Raw genomic sequence first — 20,604 nt, 5'->3', positions numbered from 1 at the left:
CATAGAGTTTCTAAGGAGCACCTGGGGGATTTGAACTGCCGACCCTTTGGTTAGCAGCTGTAGCACTTAATCACTATGCCGCCAGGGTTTCCATGTTCTGCTTATAGAAGGCAATTTCCTTTGCTTCTCTTAGCACCTAAGATCAGCCATTCTCTTTGTCCTCCTAAATCTTAGGAGTGGAACAAGGTGGCAGAAGTTAGGGAATAGCACTGGTGCCTAGAAGTTGGAAGCCATCAGCATGTGTACTGTGTTTACCTAGAGATTCTTAATTGGATTAAATGGAAAACCTCTTGAGTGAATGAAAGGGCCTGGCAGCAGAAGAGAGTCAATAAAGCTTCTGGTGGCAGTATAACAGAAGGGTCCTGCAGACCATCTGGCTGGGTTCAAATCTTGGCTGTGCTAGCTTTTGATTTTTGGGTCAAGGGGCTTCACTTCCAGGTGGCTCAGTTTCCTTATATGCAAAGTAGTGGTAAACAGCAGTGGCCACTTTGTAGGGTTACTGTGAAGATTAAAGATAAACTGAAAATGGCTTAGCTCATTGTCTGGCATATATTTATAAACTATGTTATGCCATTTGAGCTAGATGTTCCCTGAGACCATCCATAGTCCCAACAGATGTGTCTATGGAGCTTCTATAACCTTGCCTTGGACAAGTTATGCTGGCTTCCTCAGTATTGTGTACCACTTATGGGCCTGTCTAATTTTATGGCTGAAGGGTGAACCTCAGGAGTGACTTACATTTTTTTTCCACCTCTGTCCAAGACGTTCTATTGTGATCCTTGTCAGAGCAGTCAATGGTGGTAGCTGGGCAGCATCTAGTTGTGCTGGACTCAGTCTGGTGGAGCCTGTGGTACTTGTGTTTCATTAGTCCTTTGGACTAATCTTTTCCTTTTGTCTTTGGTTTTAAGTCTTCTTTGCCTGCTACCTCCAGGAGCTAACCATTCCTTGTCTGTTCCTAGGCCCCTAAATCTCCATCCCATGTCAGCAGGAAGTAGTTAGATGAGTTACTGACCCTTAGCCCTTAAGATTAAGGAAGTGCTATAACTCAAGGGAAGATGGTAACCTGACCCTACGAATGCTGGTAAATTTTCATTAGTTCTTAAACTAGCCCAAGCCAGATTTGGCCTGCCCCACATTTGCAGAAGGGCCAGTTATGACCACTAATTGACTTCAACTGAGGCAATAGGTGGAAAAAATCAGAAGGAAAATCATCACTCGGACCGTATTCCAAAGTGAGAGGTTTGACAAGAACCATGTCACCTCCTGTTTCCTGGCCACCTTCTAGAATTTCCCTCCCTGGTACACCTGTGAGGCCGCTGTCTTGGTGCCCAAATCACATATAAGCCCTGCTTCCCTGTAGCTTGGTGAGCCAGATCTAAGGAACTTCCACCTGTCTCCTTGCTCTGCACGTTGCAATAAAGTTACTTTCTCAAAGACTAGTATCCAAATAATTGGCAAATCTGAGCACACCGGACAAGGACCCACCTTCCCGGGTTTGGCAACATTGGAAGAGAGAGCCTTTGCATGGGCTCAACAACATGGACTTCCCCTTGCTAAAGCAGACCAGGCTACCACTACTGCTGAGGGCTCAAATTATTAGCATCAGCAACCAACTTTGGAGTTCTAATACCATTCTCTAGGTGGACTGGTCACCCTGTCCCCCCATTCCCAAAAAAACCAAACCCAGTGCCGTCAAGTCGATTCCGACTCATAGCAACCCTACAGGACAGAGTAGAACTGCCCCATAGAGTTCCCGAGGAGCGCCTGGGGGATTCAAACTGCTGACCCTTTGGTTAGCAGCCGTGACACTTAACCACTACGCCACCAGAGCTTCTGTCACCTACTTATCAGTATATTACTTACATTGGCTCCAGTGGTGAAAATTGCTGTTTCCTAATATCTGTTCTCTTTCCCTTCCAGAAGTATAGAATTGTTAGTTGGGCATAGAGCCATGCAGAATAAAGACTTTGCAATTAGGTGTGCACATGTGACTTAGTTTCAGCCCATGGCATAGAAACAGAAGTGTTTCTGGAAACCTTAAGACATAGCATGTGTTTGTTCTTTGTTCTCTTAGTCTTTTTTGTCCCTTCCTCCATCCTAGTGACTGGAACCCATCTGCCACATCTTAGGCCATGAGTTTAGGTAATGCTTAGTAGACCAACAAGGTAGATGAAACCTGGATCCTTTATAGCGTGGAGTGTCAAATCAGACCTGGACTGCTTCCTGGCCTTTGGAAGGGCTTCATACTACTAGGTCAAAGGAAAAGAAGGTAGCTTTGGTGTTCACTAGGACGACTGAAAGTAACAATCAAAAATAAATACTACTGCTGCAACATAATACAAATGGTGAGGAGAATGGATGGAACTCATGGGATTCCTCATACAGCTATATCCAGTATTAATCAAAGACCGTGCAAGGAATATCAACAGGGAGTCATGTCCCTCATAAATGAAGGTCTGTATCACTCCAGTGGGTAAATAACTCTGGCTAAAAAAAACTAGTTGAAGGTAAAAGTAACTTGGAATGTATGGTGGAAAAGAACACACAAATATTAAGTATGACTTAATGACTAGTTACAAAAATAGCAACTGGAGTATCACCCTTCATTTTCTTTCTTGCTGTGTTATATGTATATTTAAATATTTTAAATTCTTTTTTCTTTTAACCTTCTATTGTTTTATTCAATGTGTGTTTTGTTGGTGATGAACTCTACAATTTAGATCAAAAATATCAAAAAGGGATCATGACAGCATCAGAGAAGGAACAGATGTCATACAGAGACCTGCATTTACAGCTTGATGCATAAGTGTTAAGACTTTTGACTAATCTGTTTTAGAAAGGGAGTGATTCATTTTCAAGGGTATGATGAACAGTTACATTATATTCCAAAAATCCCAATCAAACCCATTGCCGTTGTCTATGATGCATAGCGGCCCTAAAAGACAGAGTAGAACTGTCCCATGGCGTTTCCAAGGCTGTAAATCTTTTACAGAACCAGACTGCCACATCTTTTTCCTGTGGAGCTGCTGGTGGGTTTGAACTGCTGATGTTTTGGTAAGCAGCTGAGCACTTAACCAATGCACCACTAGGGATCTTCCACCTTATGAAGCAGAGTAAGTTTCTCAATACAGAAACTGAAAATAACTAAGTCTTACTTTTCTAGCCTCTTTTGGAGTTAGGCCATGGGTAACTGACCTAAACCATGTGGACAAGATGACACAATCCTAGACTTGGAATTGGAAACTAGTGACAGAGCCAGGAACCACCTAGACACCATTCTGATGAGAGTGGAAGCAACCACATCAGTTTTCAGAAACAGTGGTTTTACTGATTTTGAATCATTGCCTAGTGTCCCAAGGTATTTGTCTTGGTAGGACAAGATGTGTCTGTGTCTGGTGGTAACACTAGCAGTGTCTTAATTGAACCAGCCCTAAAGATATTTTGAGCATGGTTCCTAGCTTCAAAGCCTGAGTGTGGTTCTCTAGTGCTCTTGGAGATTGTGTGAGTTCCCCATCTAAGAGGTCTCTTTTGTGCTTAAATTAGCCGAAGTCCTCTCTCCCAAGTTTAGGACACATCTATCTGTCTGCCTATAATACACATTTTTACTTGGGTATTCACTCCTGCACTTCTACCAGGGTTTCTTTTTTTCAGTTAATGGTACCACCATTGACCCAGTTGCTCAAATCAGAAACCTGGGAGCCATTTTAATCCAGTTCTCCCTTTCTCGGTCCCAATACACAATCACTTACCTACTCTTGTCAATTCTAACTCATAAATATTTCTGGAACATGTCAGTTTTTCTCCATCTCCACAGTTACCTTAGGTTAGCCCACATTTCTATCCTGGATTACTGCAACAGCCTCAGGTAATTTCTAGAGTATTGAACCAGCCCAGGGTGAAGCCAGATTAATTTTATTTCACTGCTTAAAACTTGGCCATGACTTTCTATAGAAAGTCCTACAGGTAGAAGTTCAAATCCCTTGCCGTTGTTCATATCTCTCCTTCCATCTGGAACCACTTTATTACTGGTCGATGACCCAGCAAGCTAGACTTCTTTCATGTTCTTAATCTCTGATATTTGCAGGTGCTATATTGTTCAGAATGCTCTTTTCCTTCCTTTCCTTGTTGTCTGATTAACTCAGCCTTTGAAATGTCACTACCTTAAAGATAGCCTTTCTGATCCCACTGGTCTAGGTTATGATACTCTTATTTTGTCCATTAAAAGTCATGATGATTACATTTCATTATGGATTGCATCTTTAGTAGACATGGAGACTTAGTGTGAACACATAGTATGTTCTAAGACTGAATTAAGCCTGTGTGCTAATTAAGGTATAAAGATAAGGACTAGAAAACTTCTATATTCTTCACAGATAATGCTATTAAAAAAGAATAATGTTAATGTAAGGAGGATGGGGGAAAGGGTTATTCTTTCAAGGTGACAGAGTTCTCTGGCTTTTATGGGCTTCAGCAGCTAAATCAACTGGGATACCACGGTCAGCTTGTGGAGGAGTTTGCTGATTATATGTATTTGTATATGTTGCTGTGTAAGCATATATATGTAAACATATTTACATATTGCATGCTAATGTACTCTACTCCTTTAGTTATATTCATGTTGCTATGTTAAGTATATATTTTGTTTTTTAAAGTTTCTTCAGGTACCAGGTAGCAATATGTCCAACTCCTAGAGTTGAATCATAATTAGTCCAAACCCATCATGGTAACTTCATCCCTATTTGCCAGTGACAGATTTGTTGTGTGCCATCGAGTCGATTCTGACTCATAGTGACCCTACAGAACAGAGTAGAACTACCCCATAGGGTTTCTAAGGAGTGGCTAGTGGATTCCAACTGCTCAACTTTTGGTTAGCAGCCTGAGCTCTTAACCACTTTGCCACCAGGGTTCCATGACTGATTTAGAGATAGACAAATGACCAGTTCTGATCAGTGAGACATAAAGGGAAGTTGGCTGGATCTGGGGGAGGAAAAAGGGAAACTAGAACTAGGTGACCTTATTTTAGCTCTGGGTCCAGCCAGGTTGGTTTATTTTTTTAATTTTTTGGTTTCTTGTAATCAGTGACCGAATGCATGAATGCAGTCTTAACTGACAATAACATTTGTTATTGACTATGTGACACAAAACGTTTTATTAGTTTTCCATGTATGGTCTCATTAAATCATCACAGTAAGAGTTTGGCTCTCTTATTATCTCTTGCTCATAGAGTTAATACATTTCAGTGCTGAGATCTGAATCCAGGAACTCCGCCTTCAGAGTCAGAGTTTCTCAAAGGCATCTTAAAATTCATCATATTCATCTTTTCCCCACCATCTGCCTCTCCTCTAATGTTTTCCATTTCAGTTAATGACTTTACCATCTACCAGTCACTGGTGTTAGAAACTTCAAACACTTTTGACTCCTTTAGTCTCCAAATCTAAGTGTGTTATCAATTCGGTCAATCCTGCCATCAGAATACTTCTCAAATCCACACTTTCAATTCTCAATGCTTCTACTACAGTTCATGCTTTCACTATCTAGGCTCTGGCTCTGAGCACTGGATGGCAAATCACTGCACTCCTTCCTTTAAAACCTGTTGCAATCTTTTTCAACACATTGAATAGACAAACGCTATTAATACATCAGGTTGGCACATGGTGTGAAATCTCTTTGCCATAGGTGGGTCTTCAATTGGGTGCTTCCAAATCGATTGCCTTGTTTACAGTCTTTCCCTGCTCCACCCAACTGTCCCCTTACTACTGGTTAATTTTCTAAATACACTGTTTTCACCTTTGAAAACACTGCTTCCTTTTTCCAGAATAAATTTCAAACATATATCATTAAACATATTATTCAAGGAATATTCATTTAGCAACTGCCATGGACCAAGGTACTGTTTCAGGCATAGGTGGTAACAGTGGTGAACAAAAGTCATTCAAGACTGGTCATAATTTGGCACAACCAGATCATTCTGTCTTCATTTTACATAACTTGCTTACATATTCTATGCTCCAGTTAAAAAAAAAAAGACAATTTAGCTAAACCTGCAATTTACTTTAATGCCTTTAAGTGTTTATCCTATTATGCAGAGATGTTTGTCAGGTATGAATGAACTGTTCTCTTTCACGGTACACATTCTATGAATCATGAGATTATAATTCATTAATGATAATATAGTACTTGTTTGAGTTTGCCTTAGCTTGACATATTGAACCTCCTAGCCAGCAATAAGTAGGCTTAGCTTGTCCTAGAGATTTCTATAGGGTTTCTGCTTATATTCACTGTCTGCTAGGAGTGTTACCTTTGCATAGCATTTGAAGTTTACAAATGCTTTCTTATACATAATCCCATTTTAAGTCTAACCTCACGACCACCCCAGAATGCGTGTAAGTTTTCGCTACTAATAACAGCACTGGGTCCCAAATCCATGCTGGTTCAAAGTCTTATGTACTTCACCTTTATAATATCTTGCTTCCCTCTCTCATTTCCCTTCTAATCACATCACTGTCCACCTTCCTTAGCACTTTCTGTATTCACTACTGTCTTTCCTCTTTGCATAATCTTTATTTTCCAGATTGTTTTCAGATTACCTTCACTTATGGTAATTTAAATTTCATGATTACATAAGCAATAGATGTAGTTCATTTCTGAAAAGACAGAAATTGCGGAAAAGAACACTGAGACAAAATAATTTCTTTAGCCACATATTAACATGTTGGTGCATATAATTCCAGTTCTATTCTCTGTGTGCACATATATTGATAAATATACACCCAGTGTTTATTTCGTAGTCAGATTTTTTTTCCTTTAACATTCCGAATATTGTCCTGTGATTAGTTTTTTGTGGTCGTTAGCTGCTGTCGAGTCAGTCCCTGGCTCATGGTGACCTCATGCACAACAGAAACACTGCGTGGTCCTGCATCAGGTCTTCCACTGTCCCCATGATTGGTTGCGGATCAGACCGTTGTGACCCACAGGGTTTTCACCAGCTGATTTTCTAAGTAGATTACCAAGCCTTTTTTCCTAGTCTGTCTTAGTTTGGAAACTCTACTGAAACCTGTTCAGCATCATAGCAACACGCCAGACTCCACTGTCAGATGGGTGGTAGCTGCACATAAGGTGCATTGTCCAGAATCCAACTCTGGTATCTCACACAGAAGGTGAGAATTCTAACACTGAACTGTCATTTTTAATGACTATATGATACAGAGGAAACCCTGGTGGCGTAGTGGTTAAGTGCTACGGCTGCGAACCAAAGGGTTGGCAGTTCGAATCTGCCAGGCAGGCGCTCCTTGGAAACTCTATGGGGCAGTTCTACTCTGTCCTACAGGGTCGCAATGAGTCGGAATCGACTCGACGGCACTGGGTTTGGTTTTTTTTGTTTATATGATATAGATTCCGTTGGGTAAGTATGTCATTAAAATTTTTATTTTTTAGCTGCTGAGCAGATGGGGTTAGACTTATAATTACCACTGTTAGAAAGTTTCTTTTTTACAATTTATTCAGGCCTTCAGCTTTTCTTTAGTTATTTTAATCAGTGATCAGTCTCCAATTCTTTGTTGACTTCTGCTTTGTTAACAGTTCTTGACTTTTGAGAGCTCAATAATCAAGAAGTTACTAAAATATAGCAAATCTCTAAGGCTTAGGAGTCTTACAATAATGGCTGTTTTCTTTATAATAAAGGACAGCACACAGATTGTGAAGTAAGATTTTCACATTATTGTTGTTGTTAGGTGCCATGAAATCAGTTAAGAATCATAGCAACCCTGTGTACAACAAAACACTGCCCGGTCCTGCACTATCCTCATAATCGTTGCTGTTTGAGCTCATTGTTGCAGCCAATGTGTCAACTCATGTCACTGAGGGTCTTCCTCTTTTCCAATGATCCTCTACTTTATCAAGCATGATATCCTTCTCCAGGGACTAGTCTCTCCTGATAACATGTCCAAAGTAGAGCAAGGTGAAGTCTCGCCATCCACACTTCTAAGGAGCGTTCTGGCTGTACTTCTTCCAAGGCAGATTTGGTTTTCTTCTGGCAATTCATGGTGTATTCAATATTCTTTGCCAACACCATAATTCAAATGCATCACTTCTTTGGTTTTCCTATTCATTGTCCAGCTTTCACATGTATATGAAGCGATTGACAATACCGTGGCTTGGGTCAGGTACACCTTAGTCCTCAAGGTGACATCTTTGCTTTTTAACATTTTAAAGAGGTCTTTTGCAGCACATTTGGCCGATGGGATATATTTTTTTGATTTCTTGACTGCTGCTTCCATGGGTGTTGATTATAGATCCAAGTAAAATGAAATCCTTGACAACTTCAATCTTTTCTCTGCCAGTCATGATGTTGCTTATTGGTCCAGTTGTGAGAATTTTTGTTTTCCTTATGTTGAGATGTAATCCATACAGAAGGCTGTAGTCTTTGATCTTCATCAGTGCTTCAAGTCCTCTTCACTTTCAGCAAGCAAGGTTGTATCATCAGCATATTATGGTTGTAAATGAGTCTTCCTCCAATCCTGATGTCACATTCTTCTTCATATAGTCCATCTTCTTGGATCATTTGTTCAGCACACAGATTGAATAAGTATGGTGAAAGGATTCACATTATTAGTAGTGATTATATTTACTGCACTTTTTTCAATGCAAAGTTCAATCTATATCTATCAAAATAGAAGGTAATTAAGCTTATACAAGTTAAGAAATAGTCCTCCTTTACCTCTGAAATTTAAAATTTACCTTCAGTATATCCCAGCAACCACCACTAGCATGTCAGTTTGTCGTGCTCTGGTCGCTTGTGTGTTGCGGTAATGGTGGAAGCTATACCACTGATATTTCAAATACCAGCAAGGTGACCAGGTTTCAGTGGAGCTTCCAGGCTCAGATAGACTAGGAAGAAGGACCTGGTGGTCTACTTCTGAAAAATTGGCCAGTGAAAACTTTATGAATAGCAGCAGAACATTGTCTGATATAGTGCCAGAAGATGAGCCCCTCAGGTTAGAAGACACTCAAAATACAACTGGAGACCAGCTGCCTCCTCAAAGTAGAGTCAATCCTAATGACGTGGGTGGAGTCAATCTTTTGGGACCTTCATTTGCTGATGTGGCAGACTCAAAAATGACAAGAAACAGCTGCAAACACCCATTAACAACCTGCAATATACAGATGCACAACCTTGCTTGCTGAAAGTGAAGAGGACTTGAAGAACTTACTGAAGATCAAAGACTACAGCCTTCAGTATGGATTGCACCTCAACATAAAGAAAACAAAAATCCTCACAACTGAACCAATAAGCAACATCATGATAAATGGAGAAAATATTGAAATTGTCAAGGATTTCATTCTACTTGGATCCACATCAATGCCTGTGGAAGCAGCAGTCAAGAAACTGAACAACATGTTGCATTAGGCAGATCTGCTGCAAAAAGTCCTGTTTAAAGTGTTAAAAAGCAAAGACGCTACTTTGGGGACTAAGGTGCACCTGACCCAAGCCATAGTATTTTCAGTCACCTCATATGCATGGGAATGCTGGACAATGAATAAGGAAGACCAAAGAAGCACTGATGCCTTTGAATTATGGTATTGTCGGAGAATTTTGGATATACCATGGACTGCCAGAAGAAGAAACAAATCTGCCTGGAAGAAGTACAGCCACAATGCTCCTTGTAAGTGAGGATGGCAAGACTTTGTCTCATGTACTTTGGACATCCTATCAGGAGGGACCAGTCTCTGTAGAAGGACATTATACTTGGTAGAGGGTCAGCGAAAAAGAAGACGACCCTGAATGAGATGGACTGACACAGTGGCTGTACTGATGGCTTCAAGCATAGCAACAATTGTAAAGATGGCACAGGATCGGGGACTGTTTTGTTCTGTTGTACACAGGGTTACTATGAGTCAGAATCGACTTGACAGCACCTAGCAACGACAACAATATATTCAACAATCAGTGCAAATTTATGAGCACATGTGCAATTACGTAACAAGGACGGTGGTCATCATTAATGAACCTGGGAATTTGTAACTACTGCTTCAATGATGCATATAACAAATAATGGAGAAAAAATTCAATGACATTTCAGAATTACAACTGAGATGCAAAGAGTCCAAACCAGGGTTTGGCAAACTATGCCAGGGGCCTGTTTTGTAGGGCCTGAACTAAGAATGTTTTTTTTACGTTTTTAAAGGTTTAAAAATACACACACACACACACACACACACACACACACACACACATATAAAGGATCTGTGGCCTAAAAGCTTAAAATATTTACCTTCTGGCCCTTTACAGAAAAGGACTGCCAAGTGATGGTCAAAATTATAGGAATATAACAAAATACACTTGGAAGAAAAGGTATTTTTAAAAAAGTATGTAATTATAAAACAGTGCACACAGAATAGAATAACCAACTCTGTGCTCCCCCTTCAGGTTAGCTTAAAGTAGCAGCAAATATAAGCGAAACCTGGTTTTTGTTTTTTCTCAGAAGAGCTATGGATTAAAACAAAGAATCACAATTAAAAAAAGCAGCTAAGTACATTAGAAAATTCGGCAGTGAAATGAGAAGTGAAAAAGAGTTAACGTAGTTTACATTTGTAATAATGTGATCACTGACTGAACTACAAAACAGAATCACAGAATTTAGAGCAGGATGGGACCTTAAGAAACATCTAGTTCAGACCTCACATTTTAGAGATGAGAAAACTGAGGTCTGGACCAGATAAGTGACTTGCCCAAGGTCAAATAGCTAATAACCTGTAAAGCTGGCACTATAACCCAGGCCTGCTGCTAGGATGAAAGTGATATGTTAATATGACGATATATATTTTTCAATTTTAACATATATGAAAGTTGGAAAAATACGACACCTCTCACATATCTACAGAAATAAATCCTTTTATTTTAACATTCCTTTTCTTTTCTTAAAGATGCAGAAAGTACTTGTAGCTCAAGAATTCTGAGAAAATCTATTGAAGACCTGGCACTATTTTTGAGAATTACACAAATGGGCAGCAAAGTAACACCTTTAAAAATATTGTAACATATAGAAATAAAATTTAGTGTTTGCACACAAAAATAGGGAAGTTACATTCAACACATTTTCTTAAACTTGCATTTAAAATGTTTAAAAGTTTCCTAAAACTTTGGTCATCATGCTTTATTATAACTTGTTAAATTTCACAATTATATAGATGATTAAACCTAAAGGTAAGCAAATACATTACATTAACACAGCAGCAAAAGCAAGCAAATACTGCATAATCATATTAGCAGACTGATTTCAGAAATACATGTTTTCCACAAACAGCACACAAAACTTAGTTTGTGCTAACACAGTTCAATGACTTTTATTCCATTTCATAAAATAAGGCTGAGTAATGAGACATAGCAGAACATGATTACATAATAAAAAGTATATTTTTAATTACAAATCTAATTGAACATATAGGGTAACAATTTGCAGTTTCTATAGAATAGTGCAAATGAGCAGAACATTTTTCAAAAATATTAAAATTGGATTATTTCCATCTGACCTCAGATTTCACGAATACTAGGTTGTATTAATTTTAGGTATTTGTGTGATGGGTGCAAGTGGTAGGGTTAATATAGGACAGATACATACTCAGGGCTAAAAATAAAAATAGCCATTTACTTAATTTACTGGATGAGAAGTGCAGGCACTGAAAATGTAACTTTAAAAAAGTTCCATTTGTCATCATGTAAACAGTTTTTTCCATCATATCGTATTTCAGAGTAAGATTCATAATTCATTTTAAATTGTCATATCAAGCAATTCTTCTAAACTCTTTTTGATATGTGGTGGCTGAGATGCAGCCTGGTTTAACAAATTCTGACCCATCTGTGCAAAAAGTGCTTTTGATAATTTAGCTGTGGCTGTTCGTATATTTCCTCCAGCTCCAGGCAGAGAGCCACTATTTGTCATGTTCCCTAAGAGGTGCCACAAAACCACCAACACTTTCTGTTCTGTGGCATGGGGCTTCCTTTGATAAAGTTCCATAACAATATCTGAAACACAAAAACATGGTAAACTGTGAGTTTGTTTTAAATAATACAAGTTTTACTAATTTAAAAGCACCTAAAATTTACTAAAGGAGCCCTGGTGGTACAATGGTTAAAGCGGGTGATAACCGAAAGGCCTGTGGTTCAAACCCACCAGTGGCTCTGCAGGAGAAAAGAACTGGCTCCTGTAAAGATTACACCCTAGGAAACTCTATGGGGCAGTTCTCCTCTGTCCTACAGGGTTGCTATGAGTCCGAGTCTACCAAGATTGCAATCTTCCAGCATGAGAATTCCATATATAATAACTACGGAAAAGGGGCAAAGAGAGAAATTAAACCCCAAATTCACCTTGATGTTTTCCAAATGTAGTTTATACATTAAAAAAAAAAAAAAAATTTTAAACACATGGACCTTTTACAAAACACTTATTTTGAAAGAGCAGTTTTCTGTGAACACCCATACTTCCCATACTTGCTTTTAATGTCTTTGTATTTTTTCCTGTACTCTACTAATAGGAAGACTGACACTTACTAGAAAAAAGCCCAGTTTGTTTTTTTTGAAGAAAATTTTTGGGATGAAATCTCAAAAGGTTCTCTCGTGGATCATTATAAAATTTATTTCTACTTCATAAGTAATGATATGGAATTTGCAGCTATCCTAAAATAAGATTCAAATGATCTCAATTTATCATTAGTTAATAGGATATTTCTTTAAAATTATAATTAAAAGTATTTACCGGCAAGTTTTTCAGTCATATCCTGTTTTGCTTTTCCATTTAAAAACTGAGCTTTTGTGCAAAATGGCTGTAGAAGTAAGTAATTGTCTAAACAAAAAAGACAACACAGAGACACGTTTAGAGTTATGAGAAATCTTAGTTATTTTCAATTAACGTAGCATTAAAAGGAAAAATCTTTCATTTTTGGAATACAAATGTGTTAACTTTAAAACTCTACATAGTTACTCATAATTTAAAATTCTCTATAAATAAAACAGTAATATTCTTATAGCAAATGAGGAATAAAAATACCTCATGGAGCATTAAATATTACAGTAGCTATCATATGGTATAAAAAAAGACAGAAAAAGAATTGCCCATCTCTTGGGTATCTTATTCCAAATGATACTATAGGTCTATCAAAAAACAGAAAAAGAACTGCTTTTTTTTGACATCTTTCACCTTTACTGATTTTTTTAACTTTTAGTTTTGAAATATAGATTCACAGGAAGTTGCAAAGATAGTACAGAGAGGTCCCATGTCCCCTTTTCCAAGTTTCCCCCAATGGTTACATCTTACATAATTATAGTATAATACTGAAATCAGGAATTTGAAATGGGTACAATGTGTGGTTATAGTTCTAGGTCATTTTTATCACATAAATATGTACACAATGTATAGATTTGTGAAACCACCACTGTAATAAAAAAAACAGAGCTATTCCATCACCACAGATATAACCTTTGTGCTACTGCTCTCGCTTCTCCACCGTCCCTAACCCCTGGCAACCACTGATCTGTTTGTTATCTCTATGATTTTGTTGTTTCGAGAATGAAGTCCTACAGTATGTAACTTTTTGAGATTGGCTGTTTTCACTCAGAATAATGCCCTTGCAAGCCATTTAAATCATTTCCTGTATCAATAGTTTGTTCCTTTTTATTGCTGAGGAGTATTTCTTGGTCTGGATGTACCACAGTTTAACCATTCAACTGCCGAATATATCTGGGTTGTTACCAGTTCTTGGCTATGTTCCAAAGCTGCTGTGAACAACTGTGTGAAGGCAAATTTCCAATTATCTGGGATAAATGCCCAGGAGTACAACTGATGGATTATATAGCAAATATAAAACCAAAAAACCAAACCCATTGCCATCGAGTTGTTTCCGACTTATAAGTAAAACTGCCCCATAGAGTTTCCAAGGAGCGCCTAGTGGATTCGAATTGCTGACCTTATTTTGGTTAGCAGACGTAGCTCTTAACCACCTACACCACCAGGGTTTCCATAGTAAGTATACATTCAGTTAATTTTAAGAAATTGCCAAATTATTTTCCAGAGTGGCTGTGCCAGTTCACATTCTCACCAAAATGTATGAGAGATCCAGTTTCTCTGCAACCTTTTCAGAATTTGGTATTGTCACTGTCTTTTATTTTAGCTCTTCTAATAGGTACTGGAGGCCCGGTGATGCGGTGGTTACACATTTGGCTGCTAACCAAAACGGAAGCAGTTTGAATCTACCAGCTGCTCCTTGGAAACCCTAAAAGGACAGTTCTACTCTGTCCTAGAGGGTCGCTATGAGTTGGAACCAACTCGATGGCAAGGAGTTTTGTTTTTTGTTTTTTTTTAACAGGTATGCAGTAAGCATGGTCTTAACTTGCATTTGCATTTCCCTAATGACTAGTAATGTTGAACATTTTTTCATGTGCTTATCTGCCAGTTATATGCTCTTCTGGGTGAAATATTTCCCTCTCTTTGCCCATTTCTAATTGTGCTTTTTGTTCTTTTAATGTTTTGCGTAATTTTTTTTTTTTTTTTTTTTACATATTCTAGATATGAGTCCTTTGTCAGATATGTGGTTTGCAAATATTTTCTCCCAGTCTTTTTATGTTCTTAACAGAATCCTTTGATGAGCAAACATTTTTAGATTTTTCTATTTGGATTGTTCTTTTGGTGTCATGGCTAACAACTCTTGATCAAACCCTAAGATTGAAAAGATTTTCTCATGTTATTTTCTACAGGTTTATAGTTAAGTTTTACATTTAAATCTATGATCCATTTTGAGTTAATTTTGTATAAGATGTGAGGTTAAGGTTGTGGTACAGAAAAGGAATCGAATAGGTCAAGATAAGGAAAGAAAAAGTCAATTTAACGAGGTGATATTTAATGATAAAAATAATTTAAAAAATACTATTGAGAAAATAAAAAATGTGTATGACAATATTAAATGATAAAAATCAAATAGGATTTTAGCATTATTAAAAATATTCAAGTTCAGAAAGAAAAATGCAAAAACAAAAGCAGTTGTATTAGAATGGAAGAATAATTGGTGATTTACACTTGTTCTTTAGTTTTGATATTTTACCTTTATAATATGTGATAAGATTTCTTACCTACATGCTGAGTTAGTGCCTGAACAACGTTTGTGGCTGCAGCATAGATCCCTGGATTCTTGGAATTCAGGTTGTTATCTACTATTGCTGGAATTAGCATGTTGATTATAGGAGATAAGTTGTCTCTAAGCAAAGGAATCATTTTGTGCATTGTTTCTAGAGCCACCAGATTTACTTTACTATTGGAATCATGAAGTCGAGATTTAAAGGCATCAAATATCTGAAAGTAAATTGAAAAATTACTTAAAGTGAAATAGTGTTTAGAGTTATTATATTTAAATTCCACGTTAGCATCATAGTATTCCTCCTACTCTATTTAAAGACACGCAGACACCCACACACATTATCTTATTTAACTTGAACTTAGATATTAGTAAATTTATAAAAGTTGGATGCTGAATCTAAGTGTTTGAATCTTCTTGCCAAAAAGAGAACACATCAAAAATCACCCCTAAAGACTTTAATTACCTTAATAAATTAAAAAAAAAGAAGAAAAAAAAACTTAAGGTTGAGAAATTTGGCTCAGTAGGCAGATGACTCAACTGTAAATGTGATAAAAAGCTGTTTTCTAGACAGTACAGGTTAACTTAGCTAACTCTAAGAACTTAAGGAAAGTTTCTATTTTTAGCTCTATTCATAGCAGAGGTAGATATGTAAATTGTACTGTAGAGATTTGACTTAGTTTCGGTTTAGTCTGTTATGAGAATTCTACAGGCAATTTGAGTTAAATTTTTATTATTGCCTCTTAACCTGGTCGATCACCTTAACAATTATTCTTTCTTCTTCAGAATCCTTAACTTTTATAAATTCAAGATATTAAAGTCATAATGTCAAGTCAGTGAAGCGATACTCTATGAGGCTGAGACTATTAACTAATAACTGTTGATGTTTATCTATCAATCATCCTTCATGTTAAAAATAGTCTTCCTAAGAGATTTATTTTTACTAAAAAGTATATTAGAAAATATAACTTTCTGGCTCCAAGACACATATAAAAGTACATAATATGGTACTTTTATTTTGAATATTAATAAGATACCACCACTGGAATTAAGTAGCTATGATATGTTTGCTAAGTTTAATGTACATCATACAAATCTAAAATAATTTTGTTAATAAAGTACTAACAAAATTAACTGAACTGAATTGAGATGATGCATAAATAATCCATGCTCTGGCACCTCCATCATTTATTAGTATCTACCATTTTATTGCTGGTCGTCTTCTTAAATGTATAAATGGGTATATACAGATTTCTAATCCACGTATGAAAAGTTTACCATTTTATTGCTGGTCGTCTTCTTAAATGTATAAATGGGTATATACAGATTTCTAATCCACGTATGAAAAGTTCTAATATCTACTCTAAAGCAATATCAAGTCTCTTAAATGTCTTTGCTTTTATAATATTTATTGATTCATTCAACATATATTTATTGAATGTCAGGCTCTGAGAGCTCTGAGACTACAGAGCTCTCTAGGTACTTACTAACTAGAGGGAGAATTCAAACAAATAAGCAGCTATTCTATGACTTATTCTTTTTCAGTTACTTTGAATTGTTCTAATATGCTTTTAACATAGCAAAACTTAAGCAATCCACTCTTTCCACTAAATTTCCTTTTAACAACTTAATTATATATATATAAAGTACCAAGTTTTTATACCAATGAACTTTATTAACTGCAGATTTCAAATGAAAATTAATTTTAAAAGGTTCTTACCTTCACGATGTTTCCAACAACAAGTTCTTGATTGTTTTCAGTATCTGATAAAAGCTGCTTAATCCCATTGATACGATCACGAAAGTCTTTTGCATTTAATAAGCCTGTTATGACTTTAATGTACTCAGCACTTTCTAAGGAATTACGGGGAACTGATTTTCTGGCGACTTCATGAACTTCAGTTACCTCTCTAAGGTGAAAGAAAGGTAAATTTAATTTCATTGTTAACTTCCCATAAAAAACAAGTATCAGAAATAATTTTCTTTGTACATTCATTTTAAAAAAATTTGCAAAATGCTTCTGTTTGATCTATGACATTTATTTTCAAACTTCTTTTCAAGGTTGGAATCTGTAATCTTTCTTAATATTACAGAGTAACCTACAGTCATAATCTGTGTCAAGTGTCTCAAGACACTCTCAGTGCTGGTGATTCATTAGGAGGACTCACAGGACTCGGCATATAGTCACACTCACGGCTAAGATATACTACATTAAAAGGACAGAAAACAGAATTAGCAAGGAGTATGGGGCAAAGTCTGCAGGAAATCAGGTGTAAACTTCCAAGAGTCTTCCCTCTGTGGCATCATAGATGAAGTGCTTAACACCTCCAGCAATGAACTGTAACAACATGTGTGAAATGTCGCCTACCAGGGAACCTCAGAAACTTAATAATCAGGGATTTTCTTGGGTGCTGGTCATACAGGCACCCTCTGCCTAGCACACACCAAAATTTCATACTCCCATACAAAAGGAAGTCTTCAGGACAAACCATATCGTTTGCCCATACAGTTCACGCACAGTAAAACATATTTATTAGTTAAAGGATGGCAGAAACACTCCTGAAATAATAATTTTCCAAATGCTAACCAAGAGCTAACCTTACGAGCCAGCCATTCTAAAGATAGCAGTCTTAGGCCTGCTTTGTTAACTGGTTTCTGCACGGCAGTCATGTAAACATGCATGGGAAAATGAGAAACTTGAGACCAGCAGGATTTACTATGGCACTGACTTAGTATTAGTCACACAATGTTCTCCATGGCTATAAAGGGCAGATGATCCCTTTGGAAATGAAAGAGTCAGGAACATTGGCAGGTCTTAAACACAATGGTGACAATTGCCATAATTACTTCCATTCCTATGACTAACACTATTAAAACCAATGCCATGGCTGTCTTAAGAGTGGTGATTAAAGGATATCTCAGAATCATCCTGAACATGGACACAGGACAGTGACTAAAATGTAGATTCTAGATGTATTTTTTCCTATATTTTAAATTTGTTTAAATAAATTAATCTGAGGTTAATTTGTAAACTTAATTCTATACAACGAGAAAAACAGAGAATTAAATATGTATTTAAACTGAGGGTTATATATACATAAAAGGTAAATAAATGAAAAGAGTAGAATAGCAAGAACTCAAGAAGCCACCTAATTATTAAAATGTATCTTTGAAAGGGAGCCCTGGTGGCACAGTGGTGAAGAGCTCAGCTGTTAACCAAAAGGCAGGCAGTTTGAATCCACCAACCACTTCTTGGAATCCTTATGGGGCAGTTCTACTCTGTCCTGTAGAGTCGCTATGAGTTGGAATTGACTACACAGCAATGGGTTTGGTTTCTTGAAAGGTGATTTTTTAATGCTATCTTGGAGAATTAAAGCATTCAAAAAACAGAAGAGAATTGACAGTATAATAACATTTAATATACCTTACCAAAAAAACAAAACCAAACCCAGTGCCGTCGAGTCTATTCCGACTCACAGTGAACTATTAACCCAACCAAAAACTATTAGGGGGGTAAAAAATAAACAGCCTTTGGAGGGAACACTAATAAAATTTAGAACACTAATAAAAATTAGAAAAAAGAGAAGACATTGAAAATGAGCCTGGTTCATAACGTCATTATTTTTTTTTAAATAATTTTTATTGTGCATTAAGTGAAAGTTTACAAATCAAGTCAGTCTCTCACATATAAACTTACATACACCTTATTACATACTCCCATTTACTCGCCCCTTAATGAGTCAGCCTGCTCCCTCCTTCCAGTCTCTCTTTTTGTGACTGTTTTGCCGGTTTCTAACACTCTCTACTCTCCCATCTCCCCTCCAGACAGGAGATGCCAACACAGTCTCAAGTGTCTACCTGATACAAGTAGCTCACTCTTCATCAGCATTTCTCTCCAACCCATTGCCCAGTCCATTCCATGTCTTATAAGTTGTCTTCGGGAATGGTTCCTATCCTGGGCCAACAGGTTTGGGGACCATGACCGCCAGGATTCTTCTAGTCTCAGTCAGACCGTTAAGTCCGGTCTTTTTATGAGAATTTGGGGCCTGCATCCCACTGTTCCCTTGCTCCCTCAGGGGTTCTGTGCTGTGCTCCCTGTCAGGGCAGTCATCGGTTGTGGCTGGGCACCATCTAGTTCTTCTGGTCTCAGGATGATGTAAGTCTCTAGTTCATGTGGCCCTTTCTGTCTCTTGGGCTCATAATTATCTTGTGACCTTGGTGTTCTTCATTCTCCTTTGATCCAGATGGGTTGAGACCAACTGATGCATCTTAGATGGCCGCTCGTTAGCATTTAAGACCCCAGACACCACACTTCAAAGTGGGATGCAGAATGTTTTCTTAATAGAATTTATTTTGCCAATTGACTTAGATGTCCCCTGAAGCCATAGTACCCAAACCCTGGCCCTTGCTCCACTGACCTTTGAAGCATTCCGTTTACCCCAGAAACTTCTTTGCTTTTGGTCCAGTCCAGTTGAGCTGACCTTCCCTGTATTGAGTATTGTCCTTCCCTTCACCTAAAGTAATTCTTATCTACTATCTAATCAGTAAATAACCCTCTCCTACCCTCCCTCCCTCCCCCCCTTGTAACCACAAAAGTATGTGTTCTTCTCAGTTTAAACTATTTCTGAAATCTTATAATAGTGGTCTTATACAATATTTGTCCTTTTGCATCTGACTAATTTCACTCAGCATAATGCCTTCCAGGTTCCTCCATGTTATGAAATGTTTCACAGATTTGTCACTGTTCTTTATGGATGCGTAGTATTCCATTGTGTGAATATACCATAATTTATTTATCCATTCATGGACACCTTTGTTGTTTCCAGCTTTTTGTTATTGTAAACAGTGCTGCAATAAACATGGGTGTGCATATATCTGTTCATGTAAAGGCTCTTATTTCTCTGGGATATATTCCGAGGAGTGGGATTTCTGGGGTTTTATGGTAGTTCTATTTCTAACTTTTTAAGAAAACACCAGATAGATTTCCAAAGTGGTTGTACCATTTGACATTCCCACCAGCAGTGTATAAGAGTTCCAATCTCTCCGCAGCCTCTCCAACATTTATTATTTTGTGTTTTCTGGATTAACGCTAGCCTTGTTGGAGTGAGATGGAATCTCAAAATAGTTTTAATTTGCATTTCTTTAATGGCTAATGATCAAGAGCATCTTCTCATGTATCTGTTAGCCACCTGAATATCTTCTTTAGTAAAGTGCGTATTCATATCCTTTGCTCAATTTTTAATTGGGTTGTTTGTCTTTTTGTGGTTGAGTTTTAACAGAATCATATAGATTTTAGAGATAAGGCACTGGTCGGAGATGATAACTTCATTATTTGTACAATATATTGAGTATTCAAAGAAAATATAACAATGTATTATGGAGTTTATAATATATACTGCATGAAAACAGCAGCATAAATGATGAAGGGGGAGGACTAAAAGCATACTTTTGTAAGGTTCTTTTTTATACATGATGTGGCCTAAT

At 37.3% G+C, this 20,604-nt stretch overlaps 1 protein-coding gene across 3 annotated transcripts in view; it reads right to left on the bottom strand.

Moving 5' to 3' along the window:
* Positions 1 to 10,893: 10,893 nt before the first annotated feature.
* Positions 10,894 to 20,604, bottom strand: part of TOGARAM1 (TOG array regulator of axonemal microtubules 1) — a 102,546-nt gene continuing 92,835 nt past the window's right edge. For all 3 annotated transcript variants that reach the window (XM_049899210.1, XM_049899212.1, XM_049899211.1), the window contains 4 exons: positions 16,841 to 17,030; positions 15,119 to 15,338; positions 12,753 to 12,839; positions 10,894 to 12,022 (listed from right to left, as the gene is read on the bottom strand). In XM_049899210.1, the coding sequence (XP_049755167.1) occupies positions 11,769 to 12,022; positions 12,753 to 12,839; positions 15,119 to 15,338; positions 16,841 to 17,030 (751 nt within the window). In that variant the 3' untranslated portion in view covers positions 10,894 to 11,768. The remainder of the gene's footprint in view (positions 12,023 to 12,752; positions 12,840 to 15,118; positions 15,339 to 16,840; positions 17,031 to 20,604) is intronic.

Source organism: Elephas maximus, chromosome 10 (genome assembly GCF_024166365.1).
Source record: "Elephas maximus indicus isolate mEleMax1 chromosome 10, mEleMax1 primary haplotype, whole genome shotgun sequence".
Taxonomy (NCBI): domain Eukaryota; kingdom Metazoa; phylum Chordata; class Mammalia; order Proboscidea; family Elephantidae; genus Elephas; species Elephas maximus.
Note: the sequence above shows the minus strand (reverse complement) of the source record. Positions and strands in the feature narration are given on the sequence as shown.